Source organism: Streptopelia decaocto, assembly GCF_964273445.1.
Source record: "Streptopelia decaocto genome assembly, chromosome: 5".
Taxonomy (NCBI): domain Eukaryota; kingdom Metazoa; phylum Chordata; class Aves; order Columbiformes; family Columbidae; genus Streptopelia; species Streptopelia decaocto.
The window spans coordinates 72490458-72513191 of record NC_138659.1 but is presented as its reverse complement, the minus strand read 5'-3'; the positions used below and the strand labels follow the sequence as shown (position 1 = coordinate 72513191).

General features: G+C 54.1%; 1 protein-coding gene across 1 annotated transcript in view; it reads right to left on the bottom strand.

The window, feature by feature from the left end:
• INPP5A (inositol polyphosphate-5-phosphatase A) overlaps positions 1-22734 on the bottom strand; it is a 219139-nt gene that overhangs the window by 41180 nt on the left and 155225 nt on the right. Inside the window, exons 10-11 of the mRNA XM_082054376.1 lie at positions 941-1036; positions 574-648 (exon numbers count right to left, since the gene is read on the bottom strand). Of these exons, the coding sequence (XP_081910502.1) occupies positions 574-648; positions 941-1036 (171 nt within the window). The remainder of the gene's footprint in view (positions 1-573; positions 649-940; positions 1037-22734) is intronic.

The window sequence follows — 22734 nt, the reverse complement described above, 5'->3', positions numbered from 1 at the left end:
AAATAAAATCACCTTAAGATACAAAGCCATTCTCCACAGAAAAACTGCAGTCCTATTACCAATCAAACATTAGTGTTCCCTGCCTTTTTCCCCACAGGAAGCCCTGTATGGCTGCCCAACAGTGCCTGTCTGCTGCAAGGTCGGAGCGTTCTGCTCTATTTATCAGTGCATTCCTGTTATTCTTTGCACACTCAGAAGACTCAGGTGTTGTCAGAGCAGCTTTGCATTAAGGGCTTTTCCTTAGCTACTGTGGTGCACAATGAAGAGCTTGTAAAAGAAACAGGATGCTTGAAGAAATGCACAGCAGACGACAGAGAAGAAAAGTGAATTGCCACCTATATTTAATTTACATTTTTTTCTATGAAAAAGAAGGTAAACAAATGCCAAAGTTAAGAAACTGTACACAAAATAACCAAGTGAGGAAGAAATTTGGAGCAGTTATTGTGTTAGATCAATTATCTCTTCTCACTTGGTAGACAGGAGGGCTGATAAGGATAAAGGGCTGGCAGAGAAATGCAGTTTGTATGTGAGTTTCCAACTTACTCCTTCAAAAGTGTTTAGCAATGAACTTACCGCAGTGCCATTGTTATCTCTAAATACATCCTGATTGAAGTAGTCAAAGAGCTTCTTTTCTAATTGTAGCATAACCTGCAAAAAGCAGAGGAGGAAGGTCAGCGCAGCTCCCGGAGCCGGCGGCCGGAGCCCTGCGGAGACGCCCAGCCCGCCAGGCTCCGGGACGGCTCCGCGCCCGCAGCTCCTTGTCAGCCCCGCAGCCACTCACAGAGATCCAATTAACTGAGCATTAGTGTGACAATCTGTATCCCTCCCCTCCCTTTACATTATCAGTTCGAAACAACTATATTCCTGCTTTGTAGAAAAGAAAGTGGACATCCAACAGCACTTCTGTTGACACGGGTACAGAGGGCATTAAGTTGTTTACCTTTCGGTCATTATCAGACTCGCGAAATATTAGCTTGACTACTTCATTTGTGTCAGCTGCCCGGATTGTCTGCATTGTGGCCTTCGCACAGAGTGTCTAATAAAAAACACAAAGGGAGAAAGAGAAACCGGTTTATACAAAATGTAAGGCCACATTTCATTGAACTTTATCAACCTACGTGTCTTCAATGCTCACAAGAAAATATGATTTGCTGAAGGTCAAAATACCAAGCATTGCTAATTTAAGTTACTTCCACTCACAACGGATTTAAAACAATAAACTGAATTACCACTTGGAGAGAACAGGCAATATTAAGAAAGTATCAATCAGATAAGGCAAATACAAGTTTAAGTTGCCACCGCGCACAGCGGCTCCTTCCCACGTCACGGCTGTATCACACGCGACTGTAACAGCCCGCAGCCCCTTCCTGCCGTAACGGCCGCCCAGCCCCTCGCTGCAGAGCGACACCCGCACCGCGGGGCAGTGTTTGCCAACACTTCTGCCCTGTAAATTAATGGACCAAGTAGAATTTAAAAGTCCAAGCAACACTTTACACCGTTTACTCTAGATAGCAAATTCCCCATGTATCATCCTTTTAAAGAAGAGACATCACATCTCTCAATATTTTGAGAACCGCATGTCTAAAAAGCATTATAGATCAACACTTTATCAGGCACTGAGGTAGGAATTTCCGAGCAAATGTCAGGCTTCGATTCACCCACCATCCGCCCGGCTGGGGCGCAGTTTCGATTACAATCAGTTAACCTAGAGAATCACACGGAATGGGTTGTTCATTGTCGCGTTGTAACGGGTGAAAACCTGGAGCTTTTAGCAAAGCAGCTGGGCACACATTCAACTTAAAAGCGCACTTTACGTTCACTGAGCCTGTCCCAGTGCAGCTTTCGGTGTTAGTGCTGTGACACAGGGATGTCCCACACCCCACTCGTGTGCCCACAGGTCCCGCGGGGCAGGGCTGGGGGTGCAGCTCCCCAAACCGGGGCCGCTGGGACCACAGGGCAGAGCCGAAATGGGAACTGGGAACCCACGGCATCACCAGAACGGAGCAGACGTGCCCCGCGCCGTTCAGCGCCGCGCCAGGCACCGGCACAGCCGTCCTGCCAGCGCCGCCGGAGCCGAACAACCGCGGCGGGGAAAACAACTCGGGCGAGAGACAGCGGCGGCCGCGCTGCTGCCCCGCTCCACTCCCCTTCCCAACGGCCCGACAACAGAGCTGCCTCTGTGTGACGTTCACTCGTAAAATAGCTGTGTTCTGTGCTAACAGGGTAACAGAATTGCACATCCTATTACACACTTCCTTCTCTCGCAAACAGGAATACTTACATTGGGATTCATTAAAGAAGTGCAGTATCTATGAGACACAATGCCATGAAACTACAGCTCACTTCTGTCTCCTGATCTTTCTTCTGAAGGAGATGCCCAATAAGTACTTAAACAAAAATCCATCTGCTTCCAAACACCTGAGATCCCAGCTGAGGTTACCAGCGCTGGACAGGAAACAATCTGTCAATGGACCTTTGCCTCCATTTGACAGAAACACATCAAAAAACGAGCCTTTACAAAGGGCGCTGTGTGTTGCCATAGTACAAACAAAAACCAACCACCTAAACAATATCATTTTTAAAGGATAACTTGACCATGATTCAGTAAAAATGAAATACAAATTTGATTTTCTCCTCAAGTCTGTGAACCAAGCAGGTGCCAACTCCCCATCTTACTGAGTGAAGGATTCCTTTCCTGAGGAATTCTTCTTGATTGTTTCCTCCCCCAAAAGCAGTGCCATGTCTATAGATTATAAACATCTAACTCTGGGTTTTATCCTAAAACCTGATGCGGCCGCGGCCACGAGGCGCTGCAGGTGTGTGGGGCGGCAGTGCCGGGGGAGGCAGAGCGTCACACTGACACCTGCTGCCCCGAGAGCGCCCCGAGGAGCCCTGAGGACTCCCCGAGGACTCCCCGAGAGCTCCCCGAGAGCTCCCCGAGAGCCCCCTGAGGACTCCCTGAGAGCCCCCTGAGGACTCCCTGAGGACTCCCTGAGAGCCCCCTGAGAGCTCCCCGAGAGCCCCCCGAGAGCTCCCCGAGGACTCCCTGAGAGCCCCTTGAGAGCCCCCTGAGGACTCCCCGAGAGCCCCCTGAGGACTCCCTGAGGACTCCCCAAGAGCTCCCCGAGAGCTCCCTGAGGACTCCCTGAGAGCTCCCCGAGAGCCCCCTGAGAGCCCCCTGAGGACTCCCCTGAGAGCCCCCTGAGGACTCCCCTGAGGACTCCCCTGAGGACTCCCCTGAGAGCCCCCTGAGGACTCCATCTGCAGGACAGCCAAACTCACCCGGAGAGGGGACACGGCGGCACCTCGGGGAGCTGCGGGCGGTACTGGGTACGCGAGCACAAACTGGCCTGTCCTGGCCCCCTGTGCTGTGGCGTGAGGCCCTGTCCCTGGGGTATCAGGATCCCTGTCCCTGTGGTACCGGGATCCCTCCTGTCCCTGTGGAACCTGGATCTCTCTGTCCCTTTGTCCCTGGGATCCACCGTCCCTGTGGTACCCATATCCCCCTGTCCCTGTGGTACCGGGATCCCCCTGTCCCTGTGGTACCGGGATCCCTCTGTCCCTGTGGTACCGGGATGCCCCTGTCCCCATGGTACCGGGATCCCCCTGTCCCTGTGGTTACGGGATCCCTCTGTCCCCGTGGTACCGGGATGCCCCTGTCCCTGTGGTACCGGGATCCCTCTGTCCCCGTGGTACCGGGATGCCCCTGTCCCCGTGGTACCGGGATCCCTCTGTCCCCGTGGTACCGGGATGCCCCTGTCCCTGTGGTACCGGGATCCCCCTGTCCCTGTGGTACCGGGATGCCCCTGTCCCTGTGGTACCGGGATCCCCCTGTCCCCGTGGTACCGGGATGCCCCTGTCCCTGTGGTACCGGGATCCCTCTGTCCCCGTGGTACCGGGATGCCCCTGTCCCCGTGGTACCGGGATGCCCCTGTCCCTGTGGTACCGGATCCCCTGTCCCTGTGGTACCGGGATGCCCCTGTCCCTCTGGACACCACCCCGCGCGGTACCATCTGCGTGTGACGCCGGGTAACCCAGCAGCCGCCATTCCCAGCGCTGCTGCCAGCCCGCTATTGAAATTCAAGGCACAGATCAGCTAATCGGGTCAAGCCCCAAAAAATAGCGCTTTGGGCTCATGTGTCACAAATCAGTCTGGTCGCCTTTAAACGGCGCACCAGATTAGAACAAGCACCCGAACAAGCCAAAGCGGAAAACCCGCCGCTCTCTAAAGCCGGTTTCTAAAGCCCTAACAAATCGCTCCATCTTTCACTCATTTAAACTTTCCAAATGAGGGTCAATACGGTCCCGAGCATCCAAATGCTAATGCGCTTAAGTGCGCTTAAGCAGCTTTCCAGAGTGAATGGGCCAAAGAAGGGCTCGAACAGACACGGCAGAGTTACTGTCACTGTCAAAAAGTCATTGTAGCCACCCCCGGAGTGGTTGCAATTCAAGAAATTCATGATTTCTGTCTCTTAAAGGCATCTGCTTGAGAACATTTTCTGAGCTGCTTTATCTCGCAACTTCAGGCCCGATCTAAAAGAAAAACTCATGATCGACTCTTGAGAACCAATACAGAGAAAGGACCCACATACCTTATTGCTTTCAAATTTCACACGCACAAAACGTTACCTTATTCACAGACAAAAAGTGATTGGGCAAAGGTTCATTTCTTATACAAGCCGGAGCACTCCTTTTTTCCCCCTCCTTTCAATTGCTACAAAGTCGTAGTCACCCAAGCAGAAACGTTTGGGAACATGTGCCTCTTTAGACAAGTCTACTCGTGAAGGGATTTTTTGTTGCTGGTAAAGAAAATAAAAATGCTATGAAAACACAGCAGTTCTTTTTGGGCATTCCCTCGAAGGTGCTTTTCCACAGAGGCACAGGAGGGGAAATCAGAGATCAAAACCCTTCTACCCCAGTTACCTTTTAAAAATCTTCTTTTCTTTGGAAACAAGACTCGGTTAGGGAGTTTGCAGGAGAGTTGCGCTCGGAGCTGGACAGAACTCGGGACTCTGCCTGGCAAGCAGACGCGTCCTGCTCCATTTTCACATACGCTGTCCACGCAGACTGACGCTTTGTAGTGTGTTTTAAATAAGCTTTCGTGGTAATTTATGTGTGCTGAATTATAAAACATACCTGTAACTCTTCTGATCATCTCCTAGGAGCGTAATAAGAATGTACTGCTAATGTAAAGCTAGGAGTGATAGTTTTTATATTGACGAGAGACAAATCTGGAATTTCTTCTATGTCCTGCAATCCTCAGAAAGGGTTCTGATTTACAGAATAAATCACGGACTAGCAGAAATCATCTGCTCCCTATCTATACAACACACGGAAATGCTTTAGACTGCATTTCTGCACAGCTACAGTAAAAAGGGATCAAGGCGTTAAAACAACTGTATTATACACATTAAACACACAGTACTCCAGAGCATACACACAAACTATTCTGTAAGCTATAACTGCCTCTGACGCGGCAGCGCTCCGGCCGGCTGCGGACGCTCCGGCCCCTGCTGCTCCACCGCCGCCCCGGGCTCCGTGGCTCTGCGCTCCTGCCTCCCGCACGGCCGGCGCCCGGCCAGCCCCGAGAGCGGGGCCACGCGGGCCCCTTTTCCCCAGCAGGGCTCCTTTTCAAAAATGCGCTGTCCCAGCACACAAACTGTCCTGTTGCCCCTGTCTACTCATTCTAAAGATGCGTATTATTCTTCCAACAATTTGAATACTCTTCTTAATGCAATAGTAACTATTGCTTTGAATTATTCTAAAAAAACCTCAACAAACATAGAATAGATTATATTAATTGCTCCTTTATAATTAAACAAGTTCAGCAATAGTTTCAATGGCAGTTTCCAGGAACCCACGTGGACTAAAGCAGAAGCGTTTGCTGCTCCAGGTGCCGGGAGCGAAGCGCGGAGTCTGAGGAATGCTAACGTGAGACAGCGGAACAAGGCACGAGCACAGGGCAGATTTCACGTTATTCCAGCCTTGTACTCTGCGGATTCTGGCAGGACAGAAAAGACAGATCCGCGTTTCATCTCATTACGACAGTGAAATCCTCCTGAAATGCTGCTCAACCCCCAATCAGTCTGATGCTTATTTAATAGGGATAATCAAATGCCTTTTTATTGGTATCTGGATGCAAATTGTATTTGAAACCATCAGCGAGGTAAAAGATTTGCTACTTTGGGAACAACAGGAACATGTGTCCTGTTCGGGCTCCTTACGCTGGGGGCTGACGGGGGGTCCCGGGAATAGCGGGAACGCACCAACAGCAAATTCAACACATCACACGATGAGAGAGAAAATGTGCAAGTGAGAAAAACCAAGTTAATGGTCACTTTCTGGGTCAGAGTTGAGCATTTGGCTACAGGACAGGTGACTTTGTTTTTCAAACTGCAGCTGCCATTGAGCAGGAACTTGCTGCAGCTGGTTTCTCACAGCCTGCAGGGGCACTGGCTCATACAGCTGCTGCAAACAATCAGGGAAATTACTGATCTCAATCCTGCCGTGTAAAGCAATCAAAACCCAGCCGAGAGGACATACCCTGCTACCTGAAAAAAGATCCTTAGACTATATATTAACTGGTGTTAACCTTAACTGCGTGGAAACAGCAATAACGTCCCAGAGAAGTTACTACGATCTTGATCATAATGAGCTTCCAGGAGCAGGAATTTAACTCAGCACTGAGCTAAGTGTTAGTTGAATAAAGAGTAAATATAAAGAAGTATTAATGAGAAGCCACTCCGATGACCAAAAAGTGGAATTACTGTCTGCACACTGGGCGGGATGGAGCCCAACCCTGTGGCCCTGCTCTCCTGAGACCCCGGGGTGCCCCTGAGACCCCCGGGTGCCCCTGAGATCCTGGGGTGCCCCTGAGACCCCTGGGTGTCCCTGAGACCCCGGGGTGCCCCTGAGACCCGCGGGTGCCCCTGAGACCCCGGGGTGCCCCTGAGACCCGCGGGTGCCCCTGAGATCCTGGGGTGCCCCTGAGACCCCTGGGTGTCCCCGCTGCCTCTCTCTGTGCCAACAGCTGGTGGCAATGACGGCTCTCTCCTTTAATTCTCTTCTTCAGAACATAATCTGAGTTAAGCCCGAAAGGCCTTTGCCACCGCGATTCTCCCAGATAACTCATCTTGAGAGCAGCGCAGAAGGCCCAGGCTCCCGGTCCCGGGAGAAGGTGCGGCTGCGGGTCTGCGCCGGGGAGAAGGTGCGGCTGCGGGTCTGCACCGGGCAGCACCGGCAGAGCGGCTGCGGGTCTGCGCCGGGCAGCACCGGCAGAGCGGCTGCAGGTCTGCGCCGGGCAGCACCGGCAGAGCGGCTGCGGGTCTGCGCCGGGCAGCACCGGCAGAGCGGCTGCGGGTCTGCGCCGGGCAGCACCGGCAGAGCGGCTGCGGGTCTGCGCCGGGCAGCACCGGCAGAGCGGCTGCGGGTCTGCGCCGGGCAGCAGCGGCAGAGCGGCTGCGGGTCTGCGCCGGGCAGCACCGGCAGAGCGGCTGCGGGTCTGCGCTGGGCAGCACCGGCAGAGCGGCTGCGGGTCTGCGCCGGGGAGAAGGTGCGGCTGCGGGTCTGCGCTGGGCAGCACCGGCAGAGCGGCTGCGGGTCTGCGCCGGGCAGCAGCGGCAGAGCGGCTGCGGGTCTGCGCCGGGCAGCACCGGCAGAGCGGCTGCGGGTCTGCGCTGGGCAGCACCGGCAGAGCGGCTGCGGGTCTGCGCCGGGGAGAAGGTGCGGCTGCGGGTCTGCGCTGGGCAGCACCGGCAGAGCGGCTGCGGGTCTGCGCCGGGCAGCACCGGCAGAGCGGCTGCGGGTCTGCGCCGGGCAGCACCGGCAGAGCGGCTGCGGGTCTGCGCCGGGCAGCACCGGCAGAGCGGCTGCGGGTCTGCGCTGGGCAGCACCGGCAGAGCGGCTGCGGCGGCCTCCGAGCGCCTTCTCACCGGAACATGCGCTCCCGACGGCAACTGAAACAACCCCTCGTGGCACCTGATACATGTTCACCAGGAATAAAATCCAATCTGTTTATTCAGTTATGCCCAGCATAACCTAACCCAGCTGCTTAGACATTGCGCTTAATTTAGAAACCTCTGATGTTTGAATCTGACTTTCTTAATTCTGGCTGACTATCCTAAACGCTGTTTTCTTTGGAAACCCAGCCTCTGTTCAGTCAGCTGCTGCTTTGCACGTGACGACTCAATTCTACAATTTTCACCAGCACTCATTGGATAGCAGAACATGAACGACCACCCGCTCACCTACATAGACACGAAGAGGAAGAGCAGGGATAACAGTTTCCACACTGCTGTACTCCCCCCAGAGCCGCCCGCAGACGGGCCGGACGCTGCGCCGGAGCCGCGGCTCCCCCCAGAGCCGCACGCAGATGGGCCGGACGCTGTGCCGGAGCCGCGGCTCCCCCCAGAGCCGCACGCAGACGGGCCGGACGCTGTGCCGGAGCCGCGGCTCCCCCCAGAGCCGCCCGCAGATGGGCCGGACGCTGTGCCGGAGCCGCGGCTCCCCCGCGCTCCCGGGCACCCACCAGCGCGGCGGGACGGGCCCAGCAGGGCAAACAACCAGAACGCACTCTACAGAGCTTCCGAAACACAGGGAAAATGTCTTCCCTAAAGCACACAAGAATTCAAACGTGCTGAGAAATACAGACAGCTCCTAATTATGCAGAGAGAGGGAAAACGCAAGTTGAGAAGTGCTACCGCAACATTCGTTTACAGCTAACAGCTGCGAACTGGGTACTGAAGTGCTGCTCTTTCTGCCGCATCTTTAAGTGCTGTTAAATTCATTTGTCACTTGATCGAAAGCCAACAGGCTACAAATCCCGCCAGCTCCTCTGGCGCTGAGCGGGGACAGCGGTGTTCTGTTCCGCCACCAGAACGTTAGTGCGTCTGTGTCCGCAGTCAGGCCGCGCTTTAACTCATCTGCCTCCCCATTCTGCACGCCCAGGAGGACAAATTGCTCACTGTGGTCCCTTTCAGAGGCAGAACGGCGCGCGGAGAATCGTGACTGAGCAGAAACACAAGGAACAGGCACATAAAAATTCATCACTTTGGCCTCCTGACCTCTTGCCACTGGGCTTGGCAAACCCCATCTCAAAAAGTAGCACCAAGGGAGAGCTGAGCGGGGCGGCTGAGCGAAATTACTGACAAAACATATCTTGGACACAGGAAAACCCCACCAGATGCTGCATTGTCTCTGCAGAGAAGTGGTGCTGAAAAAGGGGTGATCTACCACATGGCATATTGGGTGGAATAAGTAGTGCCTTTGTTTCAGAGCAGCTCTGTCACTTTACTGACTGCAGTACAAAGAGGTGTAAAGCAAGATTTAATCCTGACTTTTTAGTCAGCAGATTAAAACCAATCATGCCAGATGTCCACAAGACTGTTTAACATACAGAAAGCTTTTTCATACTCTGCAAAAAAGTGAACACGGTAATGACTTCTTCTTTATTTCCTCTAGAGGGGCCTTGTTCACTCACTTTTAGTTGGAAAAAAGGGAGATGTTGTAATGGATTTTAAGATGTGCTATTAATTTTTACTCTAATCTTTGCTCTTTTCCCTTTTGAGACAAAGCTAAACAAAGTAAATTCTTTTACCCATCCAAAACCAGACAGGTAATGCCAAAAAACCTGCTGACATAAAAAAGTCGTGATTTCAAAGAGAAGACTAACAGCAATGGAGACAACCAGCAGGACTCACAACAGAGGCTAAAATTCCTCTCCAAAACACCCGATGCGATACAAGATATGGAAGTACGGCTATCAGCTTGCTGATCAACCAACATGCAGCCACTTCCCCCCAAAACAAGGAGAGCGCTGCCCAGCGCCGGGGACCCAGCACCGAGCGCCCATCAGCGGCACCGAGCAGCACCGAGTGCCCATCAGCAGCACCGAGCGCCCATCAGCAGCACCGAGCGCCCATCAGCGACACCGAGCGCCCATCAGCGACACCGAGCAGCACCGAGCGCCCATCAGCGGCACCGAGCGCCCATCAGCAGCACCGAGCGCCCATCAGCAGCACCGAGCAGCACCGAGTGCCCATCAGCGGCACCGAGCGCCCATCAGCGGCACCGAGCGCCCATCAGCGGCACCGAGCGCCCATCAGCAGCACCGAGCGCCCATCAGCAGCGCCGAGCAGCACCGAGTGCCCATCAGCGGCACCGAGCGCCCATCAGCAGTGCCGAGCGCCCATCAGCGACACCAAGCGCCCATCAGCGGCGCCGAGCGCCCATCAGCAGCGCCGAGCGCCCATCAGCGACACCGAGCAGCACCGAGAGCCCATCAGCAGCGCCGAGCGCCCATCAGCGACGCCGAGCGCCCATCAGTGACACCGAGCGCCCATCAGCGACACCGAGCGCCCATCAGCGACACCGAGCGCCCATCAGCAGCGCCGAGCGCCCATCAGCGACGCCGAGCGCCCAGCAGCGGCGCCGAGCGCCCAGCAGCGACGCCGAGCGCCCAGCAGCGACGCCGAGCGCCCAGCAGCGACACCGAGCAGCACCGAGCACCCATCAGCAGCACCAAGCGCCCATCACCGGCGCCGAGTGCCCATCAGCAGCACCGAGCGCCCATCAGCGACACCGAGCGCCCAGCAGCGACACCGAGCGCCCATCACCGGCGCTGAGTGCCCATCACCAACAGACGGCGAGCACTCACCACCAACACCGAGCACCCGTCACCCACAGCGAGCGCCCGTCACCAACCGTCTGCTGTAGAGACACCCAGTGCTCTCAGCTAAACTCACCCGCACAAAAACTTGCAACGTGTGCTTAATCTGCTGTTTTCTTCTTTTTCTAAACCTATTAGTATCTAAAAATATTACCACAAAGCGTATACATTTAATAATTACTGTACTTTTAAATATCTTTAGTATTTTTTCTGTTACACTACAAAAGTGCAAAAAAATGTGCTTACTAGTGTCCTCCCCTGAATTTCCATAGACAAAAATGCTGCTAAATTCAACAAACCCCAGAACGTACATGTAGTTTCTCAAATTAATTTGTCAATCATTTATGCATTTAAGAAAAAAATTGACTTAATCTTTGGAAAAAAGCTATATACAAAAGCACACTCCCTGGAAAGTCCAGTGTCAGACTGACTGCTATCAGATAAGCCATTTCATAACTTGGAAGCCATACGGCAGCAAGATAATGCTTTGCTTGGTTTCCCTTATCTATCAGGTGCCTACGCAAAAACGTACAACTCAGATACCCCGTTTGTTGTGTCGTCCCCCACTTAACGAATCCTGGCTACAGGCTCCTAACAGAAAAGTGCCCACCTGACCAACCCAGTGACCCACACCAGTGCTGCTGAAGCCGTTTTCTACCAGTCAATCCCTCAGCAGCTGAGATCACACGATACATGACCCTGCAAGACGTGCTTCAGCTACACTGCGTCAGGGACGCAAAGAACCTCTCACGGCTTTTTAGCACTTGCAGGGAAACACGCGTAACTCGCTGCTGTGTTGGGGCAGGTGCGAGAAGGTGCTCTGTTAAACCACCAGGACCGGTTGTACGTGCACCTGCAGACGCTCCTCCTGCCACCAGCTGGGTTATCCTGCATCCTCTGAAACCAGGGTGCCGCTTCCGGGACTCGCCAGGGACAAAATGACCGCTATGTTTTGGTCAGTCGTGGTTTACGGTGTTATAAACCACAGTTACAAGCCTAGCAGCACGCTCTCTTCCTGGAAAACGTATTTAATTAAGTCAATTAAGCCGCACTACTTGTCTCTGTATCGTGACCATCCTCCCGGTGTTCTCTGCGGGTCCCGTGTCACACCGGCGGTTTCTGGCACCCTCCCCGTGTTCCTTTTCCCCGCGCGTGCCGGTGACCGACGCGGCGCAGCCGCCGCTCACCCGGCGGACGGACGCGGGCAGCCCGGGGCCACGGGGCATTTCTCTCTAATGCAGCCCAACGGGCCAATCTCGGGCCACGCAAGAGGAGCAGGTCAACCAAGCGTAAACCTGACTAAGATTTCTGCCAGTTAAACGCGTATTTCACCACCACTTATTCAACTTTGGAATTTGCCTGATTTTACAATTGCCACCCTACTCCCTACTAGTGAATTTCTTCAAGCAAGTCTTGTGGGTGGCCCTCGAGATACATTTTACCAATTTTTCATGCCCATCCCTCGAAATGTGACCCTGCTCCTGTGCTTTTATCTCTCTGACAACCTCACACAGGAAAACATGCAGCCCCTCTGATAGCATGAAATCGGAAACAATAGCCCCTGGAAACAAAGGGCGGCAGGGGGGCAGGATACAGTCCAGGTCTGATTTCAGCCACAAACAGATGTTCGTAGGACCCGATACCCTGAGCAAGCTGAAAGGAAAAGCTTGTAAAAGAAATGGACCTTAAAAACAATGTATTGAAGAGCTTTAAATAAAAGCAAAGGGAAAGCAATATGGCTTTCAATGATAAATCTCAGCAAAGAAAACCAAAGTGGCACCATGAATTTCAATGATGCATTTTTCTTATTCAATGAACTCTGCAGCTCATTTTGAAATCTACAAATTGCTGAAATCTCAGCCGAGTTTACGAGTCTCCCATAGCCATTAAAAGGTTACAATACGCGCATTTCTCGTTTCTTGTAACTAATCGCCATAGCTGGGAACACCCAGCGAAGTCCTGAAATATCGGCTAATGCTATTATTTTAAAAGCTGCTTATAGCCCAACAAAGAGGAATATGCTGAAAGAATCCTGATTGGAAAAAATCTCAGACTAGCCGTTGGAACAAACTGTGTTCAATCTCCTTCCCTTTTCATGGGCGCTATTTCAGCCTCAAAGAGCCCCACGTAAAGAATCTATGGAGTGCTGTCCTGAATTGGACCCGGGTTCTGTTTCACAAAAGCCAATACGCACCATTTACAAACGAAACAAAGTGCAGAATCACTCCTCTGACTCAAGTTTCTGCTTTTGTGATTAAAACTCTCTTCCTCTTTCTTGAGGAGCCTGCCATCCGAAAGGCCCCGTGCATGCTCCAGTGCACAAAATACATGTATTCATCACAGGAGAAAAAACCCGCAAACCTGGCACAAAGGCGGGTGCGCAGCTGAAGTCCCGCTAGGACAGCCCTCGTCTGAACTCGCACATTCGCACTGATTTTACCTATTGATCGTCTCTACCAGGAATACAGCGGACAACTAAAAGAAACGTTGTTTGTGGTCAGGTGCAGATGTGATTTGTTCATTATTAGCATCAAACAGGCGCATGTGCTAAGGAAAAAAGAGAAGTGGTACCTTCCTTCACCAGCACAAAACTCTGTAGGGATAATTTTCATGCAAAGAAGGGGGGACACAGAGGGTACCTCGGTCTGCCTGGGGAGCTTTCAGGAGCCACCAGCGCCCACGCACGTGTCCAGCGTCACCGCACAGCCCAGAGCCGCCGCTGCGCCGGGCTCCCGAACCGAGAACGGCACCTCCTCATTAACAAAGCCGCGGGAACACACGAGCCCCGCTTCGACACGGGACACTCCTCAGCTCCTCCGGCAGTCGCTCCAAGAACCTCATATTATTCATTCTTGTGGCTAATTTCTCCTGCATGATTATTAATTTGAGATTGTCCGTTAGCAGCATCTAAATTATTTGGACAGGAAAGGCGCAGAACACGGCGATGAACACGGCAGAACCACAGTCGCTAACTGCAAACCTGCCGGGAACCCTCGCTCAACTCTGGCCAGGGCTGTGCGAGGCAGACTGAGGGGAGGCCTAGGGAAGCCTGGCTCAGCAAAGCTGCTACTGCTGCCTGGGACAGCAGCTCCTCTGTGGCACCCAGACCTGGCCCAGGGCCGCGGTAAAATGACAGAGTGCCTCACCCTCCTCTCACGCCAAATCGTGCTTGTTCAGTGCACAGAGTGCAGATGTTTGATGGATTTCAATAAACCTGCTCTGCAACCACACGTAACATCAACTTTGCAATTTACAAGAATACACGTGAAGACACGTTCGTGCCGCAGGGCGCAGCAATGGCGCGGGAGGGGCCGAGCTGCGCCCGCACCGCCGCGGTCCCCGCGGCTCCCGCCCGGCAAACGCGGACCCGGCGGTGCCGTCTGCGCTGTCCACACCCCCGCTCTCCTACCAGCATTAGGGACCGTTTGCTGCACACGGACAACTAAAATTGGCCAGTCCTACCAGTTACATTCCTCCTCCCTTACTAACAGACTATTCTGTGCACCATAATCTTCATGCGATGGGCATTTGCTGTTTCTTTAGCACGCAAAGCAGAAATAGATATACAAGACCTCTACTATTTCTGAAACACCATTTTCATTTTTATTAAGTGTATGAAATAAGAGATAGAATTTTTTTTCTCCTACTTTCTAAAAGCAAACCTGGTCAGCAACAGTAAAATATTGATCCTGCTCTAAGTGTCTAAAAGTAACGAGCCCAGCAAATGGCTCTCCTGACGAAACGACAGAGTACTGAAGGACAACAGAAGTGCCGGAGTGCCGGCGCAGGACGAGCGCGGCTCCGGCTGAGCCGGCGCCCTCCGGGAGCCCCGGCTGCACCCGCGCGTCCTCCATGGCCGCTGGGAACGTCGCTGCACTTGTACGGGGCAGCACTGGAACACGTGGGAGCCCCGGCTGCACCCGCGCGTCCTCCACGGCCGCTGGGAACGTCGCTGCACTTGTACGGGGCAGCACTGGAACACGTGGGACAGTCTCACTCAGGACCACAACAGCTAAGCAACTGGTATTCGCACTACCTGTAACATGTTTTACTCCATAAAAGACATCCTTTAACTTCTTGGAACTATGTTCAATGTGCAGGAAATTCAGCTGCCGGTATTGAAGGATTTTAAAATTAGCATTACAAACCCACAATAAACTAGCACACAGAGCTGCTCAGCTTCAATACTGGAACATCACAGGCTTCGCTGCAAGTTTTACTTAGTTCTAGGGAAATCATCGAAGGTGGGAACAATGTTAATGGTAACAGCCTCCACATACCCTTTGGTATCTTCCCAGCCTGTGCTATGGCTGAAAAAATCTGTGCAAGTCACCGGCAAAACATCATGTGAAAGAGCCAATGCATAGAAATCCTCGGCAAAGAGTCTTTCATTTCAGTGGTCACAGGTTTTCAACCAGAAATTCTGTCAGCAAAGGGGTCAAACCAAGGTATTTGCTAAAGCACATAGAATACGCAGTAGCAGGCAAGCGTGACTTCTGCAGAGTCTAACTACAACAGAATTACAGCCTTAATTTTGCCTATCCCTGCTTTTATTGTTTGCCATTGTTTCTTAGAGTTATTCTGCTGTCAATATTTGAAGAACAGAATCCAGTCCTCATATTGATTTTCTAAAGACTCAGAATCACTGGCTTCATAATGCATATATTTTAAAGGAAGCGCATGCAAAAGGTGGAGGTGAAGCTGCCTATTGAATTAGATCAATACAAGACACCAGCCCAGCAACTACCATCCAGTGTTCATTTTCTATAATGTAAGGTATCTGGTAAACAGAAGAAAACCGAACTTCCATCCCTCTTTGGCAATCTGCAGCGTCACCCTGGCGCTCGCCTGCTCTGCGGCTGCCCGGGCCCAGCTGTGTCCCTCGGGCACTCGGCACACACCCGGCCCGCCCCGCGGCCCCGGCGGCTCCCGCGGACGGCAGAGCCGGAGCCGCAGAGCCGGGGAGCTCGGGGCTGCGCTGCAGCGAATCACGGCTCAAAACACCCGGACAACAGCGAGGAGGAAATAAGGGATCCGTACAAAAGTCCATCCCTGCCCAGGTTACATATGTGCCTTTGCGAACTTAATGACAATACTACAGTTACACTGTGTTCAGCTGAAAACGTGTAAAGAATTAAAACTAGTTTAACTTTCAGGGAAGCATCAGAGCTATACGAATAAAACTAGTCTAGAAATAGCATTATAGCAGCACAAAATGATCTCCACCAAGAGTTCATTCGGTACGTGCGTGTCTTCACTGTCCGTGCCCAAGGCTGGCTGGGAGACCAGAGCAGGAGCTCGGCGCCCGTGCAGCAGCGGTGCTGTGATCCACACCCGACCCCGGAGCCCGGACACCGAACCCACAGCGTTTACTGCCCGAGGGACGTTCACCGCGCCGCTGCCCAGGGCGGCAGCAGGTGACGGAAGCGCTCCTGCACCGCGGGGCGCAGAGCCCCGTGCAGCACCGAGAGCCGCGCTCCTGCACCGCGGGGCGCAGAGCCCCGTGCAGCGCCGAGAGCCGCACTCCTGCACCGCGGGGCGCAGAGCTCCGTGCAGCACCGAGAGCCGCGCTCCTGCACCACGGGGCGCAGAGCCCCATGCAGCACTGAGAGCCGCGCTCCCGCACCGCGGGGCGCAGAGCCCCGTGCAGCGCCGAGAGCCGCGCTCCTGCACCGCGGGGCGCAGAGCCCCATGCAGCACTGAGAGCCGCGCTCCCGCACCGCGGGGCGCAGAGCCCCGTGCAGCGCCGAGAGCCGCGCTCCCGCACCGCGGGGCACAGAGCCCCGTGCAGCGCCGAGAGCCGCGCTCCTGCACCGCGGGGCGCAGAGCCCCGTGCAGCGCCGGGAGCCGCGCTCCTGCACCGCGGGGCGCAGAGCCCCGTGCAGCGCCGGGAGCCGCGCTCCTGCACCGCGGGGCGCAGAGCCCCGTGCAGCGCCGAGAGCTGCGCTCCCGCACCGCGGGGCGCAGAGCCCCGTGCAACGCCGGGAGCCGCGCGCACCAAGAGCTCAGGACGACGGTTTTCCTCCAGGAAGCTCATTTTCCCCTTTGGTGGCAAGAGAGAAGAGGCCGAGCGCGGCGCCGGCGGGGCTGCCCGTGCCCGCGGTGCGCGCAGGGTGACCCCACGCCGGGGCTCCACGGCGCCTCAGCCAACCCCGGCCCCGTGGCGGGTTGTTTCCACACCGCAGAACAGTGTCCAGGTGCACAGAGGGGCCCTTCGTCCACTTCTGAGTGCTGTTCCATGGGACTCCAGAGTCCAAACTCAGCAGCTGCTCCTACCTGGCTGCCGTTTCATGTACACATTTCTTTTTCAGTCTCACTAGAAAGCGCTATTTAACTGTTAGCACTTGTTTATCGCACTGACAAGGCAAGTTACAAAAGCGTTTGGGAAGTCGGCCACAACGAAGCGGTGCTCTGACCACCCGGGTGTGCGAAACCAGAGCCCGAGGAACCAACGGAAGGCAGCAGAAAGCAGCTGATGAGAGATCCTACTGACTTCGCAGATGTCCACGTGGGTGATACACCCCGTTCTTCAGAGGAAGACTCCATAAAGAAATAGCATAATTTTAAAGGATTTCATTGGCATACTCTTCACTCATTAAAGGAAAAAAAACCCTATTCTGTGATTGTTGAGAATAACATCACACTGTATAGGTCAAAAATTGACTGACATCACTCTGGACAAGCATTATTGAGCCACACAAAGAAGCTGTTGTGCCTTTAAGCTTATGGTACATTGCAATGCAGTCAATGAAAAGCCACTATTATGAGGGGATGTTTATGTCAGTATCTGAAACAAATCTTCTTTTTACTAGGATAATACTGTCTTAAATTGTTAACTGTTGATCAGATAAACAACATGTGATAAAGATCCTATAATCTCTTCTCATAAAATTCGCTTTAACCCTTTAGTGGCTTTAAACATTAAATGACTACACGTTATTGAGCCTTGTGAAAGTTTATAATAGCTGTAAACAACAGCCTAACGGAGTTCTTGCATAAGCAGTAATGCAGAAACTCAGGATTGGATTTTAAATAATGCAGAGATTAGATGCTAACATTTCCACAACAGACAATGCATCAGTCACTGCCAGCAACTCATAACCTGCCCCGTTCCCACTCTTCACTAAGAGAGCCTTTCGGGCTTGGTGCGAGAAGAAACTCGATGTCCACGGTCAGGCTGCAATCTGAGAGATGTTCGGTGCAGTACAGGACACAGAGAACCTCCATGGCGATGTGGCACCAAGACCAAGGTGGTGCCACCTCAGAGACGCGGCGAGGAACAGGGGAACGGTCCCACCGCTGCCACCCCAGGCCTTTCACCTTTTCAGCAGTAGCTGAAATGAACGGTATCTGGGTAAGGGGAACATTTAGAGTAACGCTACCCATTTCCTCTCCTATGCCTCACAGACATAAAGCTTAAAATAAAGCAATTAACCACATACTGATTACCTGAATCTAGTGACAAGAAGACATGGCGCATGTTTCCGAGGTCAGTACAGGTGGGTCAGGAGTCTGTCCTTCAAACCCCACCTCTCAGTGATCCCCGTTGTGCTCTCCACATCTGGATTTGCCCCTTGGACCTGCGTGACGATGGCCCCCAGGTGGGACAGATCTACGTTCTGGCTGCCTAATGTGGGGCCATTAGTCAATGACAAGCAGAAGCACCTCAGCTGCTTACCAGTGGAGTCAATAAATACCTTTTTTTACCCTGAAACTCAGAGGAAGCTCTTGTTCTCCACCGGAGAGCAGGACAGTGCCTATGGGTTTCCAGCAGAGCAGCCCTCCAGCCTTGCGCGGGCATGGAGCGGTGCTGTGCTGATGGACGAGCAACGCGGACATGGAGCGGTGCTGTGCTGATGGACGAGCAACGCGGGCATGGAGGCGTGCTGTGCTGATGGGTGAGTGATGCGGGCATGGAGCGGCGCTGTGCTGATGGACGAGCAACGCGGACATGGAGCGGTGCTGTGCTGATGGACGGGTGATGCGGACATGGAGCGGTGCTGTGCTGATGGGTGAGCAACGCGGACATGGAGCGGTGCTGTGCTGATGGGTGAGTGATGCGGGCATGGAGCGGCGCTGTGCTGATGGACGAGCAACGCGGACATGGAGCGGTGCTGTGCTGATGGGTGAGTGATGCGGACATGGAGCGGTGCTGTGCTGATGGGTGAGTGATGCGGACATGGAGCGGTGCTGTGCTGATGGGTGAGTGATGCGGGCATGGAGCGGTGCTGTGCTGATGGACGGGCGATGCGGGCATGGAGCAGTGCTGTGCTGATGGGTGAGTGATGCGGACATGGAGCGGTGCTGTGCTGATGGGTGAGTGATGCGGACATGGAGCGGTGCTGTGCTGATGGGTGAGTGATGCGGACATGGAGCAGTGCTGTGCTGATGGGTGAGTGATGCGGACATGGAGCGGTGCTGTGCTGATGGGTGAGTGATGCGGACATGGAGCGGTGCTGTGCTGATGGGTGAGTGATGCGGACATGGAGCGGTGCTGTGCTGATGGGCGAGTGATGCGGACATGGAGCGGTGCTGTGCTGATGGGCGAGTGATGCGGGCATGGAGGGGCGCTGTGCTGATGGGTGAGTGATGCGGGCACGGAGCGGCGCTGTGCTGATGGACGAGCAACGCGGACATGGAGCGGTGCTGTGCTGATGGACGAGCGACGCGGGCATGGAGCGGTGCTGTGCTGATGGACGAGCGATGTGGACATGGAGCGGTGCTGTGCTGATGGGTGAGCAACGCAGGCATGGAGCGGTGCTGTGCTGATGGACGACCGATGTGGGCATGGAGCGGTGCTGTGCTGATGGATGAGCGATGCGGACATGGAGCGGTGCTGTGCTGATGGACGAGCGATGCGGGCATGGAGTGGTGCTGTGCTGATGGACGAGCGATGCGGGCATGGAGCGGTGCTGTGCTGATGGGTGAGCGATGCGGGCACGGAGTGGTGCTGTGCTGATGGACGAGCGATGCGGGCATGGAGCGGTGCTGTGCTGATGGACGAGCGATGCGGACATGGAGCGGTGCTGTGCTGATGGACGGGCGATGCGGGCATGGAGCGGTGCTGTGCTGATGGACGGGTGATGCGGGCATGGAGCGGTGCTGTGCTGATGGACGGGTGATGCGGGCATGGAGCGGTGCTGTGCTGATGGACGGGTGATGCGGGCATGGAGCGGTGCTGTGCTGATGGACGGGTGATGCCGTCCCGCAGCTCACACGTGGAACCGCAGAACCACAGCAACCGGCGCTGCGGTAACTGAGCCTCTGTGAGAGCCGGGGCAGCGGCGTCTGTGCAGAGAGCTCCTGCACCGCTGTTACACACCAACACCCGAGCCGTGTGGAGCTCAAGACTCCAACCTGCCACTGCACAGCAGTTTAGGTAAGGTGGCCTTAGCTATGTAGCCAACAGAAGTGATGGAGATTTGAATTACAGGGCAAACAATTTAATTCAAGAGCAAACTGGTGTCTCTACACAAAGGTGTTTGCTGCCTGATTCATACAAATGAGCTGGCACAAACAAGCTTTACATATTTGAGGCATTGCAATTTGCCCATTTTCCATAAGCACGGCTCCATCCGTCACTGGTCGGTGGTAAGGAGGTGCCACTGCGAACCTCAGAGTGACAACAGGGTTCTGCCACCAACAGTGTCCCGTCTAAATAAAAACCAGGTTTTCCTATTTTCACAAAATACTGATCTTGCTTCCTTCCTGTACTTTTCCCCCACTTTCGAGAATAACTATTTTCAGGAAAAATCTGTTAAACAGATTTTTTAAAATGTTTTAATACAGCTGCACACATACCCCGAGATTGTGCACTCAGTTCATCAGCTCTCACTGTATTTGACTACAACTCAGGAATAAAAGGTGTAATTGCAACAGGAGTTCCTGCGTGTTGCACAGAGGCAGATACGATCCCGCTCCTTCATTTCCAGATGGATACAAAATTCTGCTCAATTTTGTTTTGGTAAGCAAGCAAACCACCATTCTGTACTACAGGCTGTTTTGAAGAGGCTCCTTCCAGACTTCCACTATGACAATGAAGATACATATACACATGCTTCTGCTGTACTGCTGCAAATATGCAGAGTGTAAGCTCCTTCTTCCCTCTTATTTTATAGCATCAATGGGTGCCTTTCAAATACCAGTGCATAATTTGCCCATACATGTCAACATTCTGCATCATGGTGACAACCAGGAACCAAGGGAAACGGAAAAAGAATGCAGTTTTTTTCCAGGTATGTCTATTTCTTCTAAAATGACATAATTCTCAGATGGAGAAAAAGATATTTTATAGCATCTACCAGGTGATATTTTGCCTCAGTGAAGGTGACGAATTAAGACGAAGGTGACGAAATTAAGAGGCAGCTTTAGTTAAATACCTATTATAGACTTTCATGGTGCGTTACAAGACTCCAATTAATTATTCAAATTACACCTGCTTTTATAAAAGTAATTTTCAAGCCGTTAATGGTTATATTAATGGCTATACTGTTTTTCCCAGCTGCAGCCTCTGCAATACGATGAGCCCCTGGCCCCGGCTCGAACCCGTCGACGGCGACGTGCGCGCGGACGAGCGTGCGACGCGCGCTCCCGCACCCGCCCCAGCGCTCCGCGTGTCACCGCTGCGAAACCCCGCGACCACGGGCTTTGGCAAACAGATCTCAGGGTCTGTTTCTTAGTGAGCACATCATCAAGCAGAAGTTAACCCGTAACCCTCTTAGACAGATGGGAACGGCAGGAGATGTGCCGGGAGGGTCAGCGGGACACGAGGAAAAGGTTCTTCCCCAGAGGTGCTGGACACTGAACAGGCTCCCGGGGGGTGTCACGGCCCAACCTGACAGTGTTCAAGAAGAGACTGGACAACGTGCTCAGACACACGGGGTGACCTGCGGGGGTCCTGTGCAGGGACAGCAGTTGGACTCCATGGTCCTGGGGTCCCTCCAGCTCAGGACGTTCTGTGACTGAGCGAGCACTGTCCGCCTGGGAGGCTGCAGTGGCCACCTGGGATCTGCCACCGGCATCTTATTAACTGCGGCCATCGTCAGGACAATTTTTCTATGTGCATTTGCATAAACTCTCGGCCTCCTGAACAGCCAGCTGAGGAAAGCTGCGGGGCCTCCCTCGGGCCCTCCGGCTGCTGCCAGCAGCACCTCCTGGTGCCAGCAGGTGCCCCGAGCGCAGACAGAGGTGCCTGTGCTCCAGGAGCCTCTCCTGCCCCCGCCTCTGCCTGTCACTTGGGCTGCGACACCAGCCTGACCGGGAGACATCCAGAAACAGAGACTGTCCTCAGAAGCCCCGTGCCCCACAGGCACCCCGAGAGGGACCCGTCCTGGTGCCGCCCGTCGCCGCCGTGTCAGCGGGTGCCCAATGGCAGGTGTGGCAGCGGCAGCTCGGCCGGGCCGTGCGGGGCCGGGCGCTGCTGTCACCGCTGTCACCCGCTGCCGGTGCCGCTGTCACCCGCGCCAGCTGAGCCACCCAGCTGCCGCGCAGGGCATCAAACATGCGCTCCGAACAATCACAGCAGCACAGCCCAGCTTATAGACTGCAGTATTAATTAGTTTAACGACGCTCAGCCCTATTAGAAAGCACAAGATAATTGTATTTAATTTGTGTACGTTTTACTTACAGCCCAAGCAGTGCCAAATTTGATCAACGTATCATCTTTTCTGTTCTGCTCTGTAGCCGCGTTTGTATTAATTTGCATCTGACCCAGGAGGAGCTGCTGAGCTCCGCTGGGAACACGGCTCCTCGGGCTGCACCCAGTGTCCCGCTTCCCGCGGCGGCGCCTGCGGGACCTGCCGCCACAGCGCTGTCACCTCTGCTGCAGCCACAGGTCACGGCCGGTGTACGACCACGCGCTGTCACCTCTGCTGCAGCCACAGGTCACGGCCGGTGTACGACCACGCGCTGTCACCTCTGCTGCAGCCACAGGTCACAGCCGGTGTACGACCACGCGCTGTCACCTCTGCTGCAGCCACAGGTCACGGCCGGTGTACCACCACGCGCTGTCACCTCTGCTGCAGCCACAGGTCACAGCCGGTGTACCACCATGCACAGGTCACAGCCGG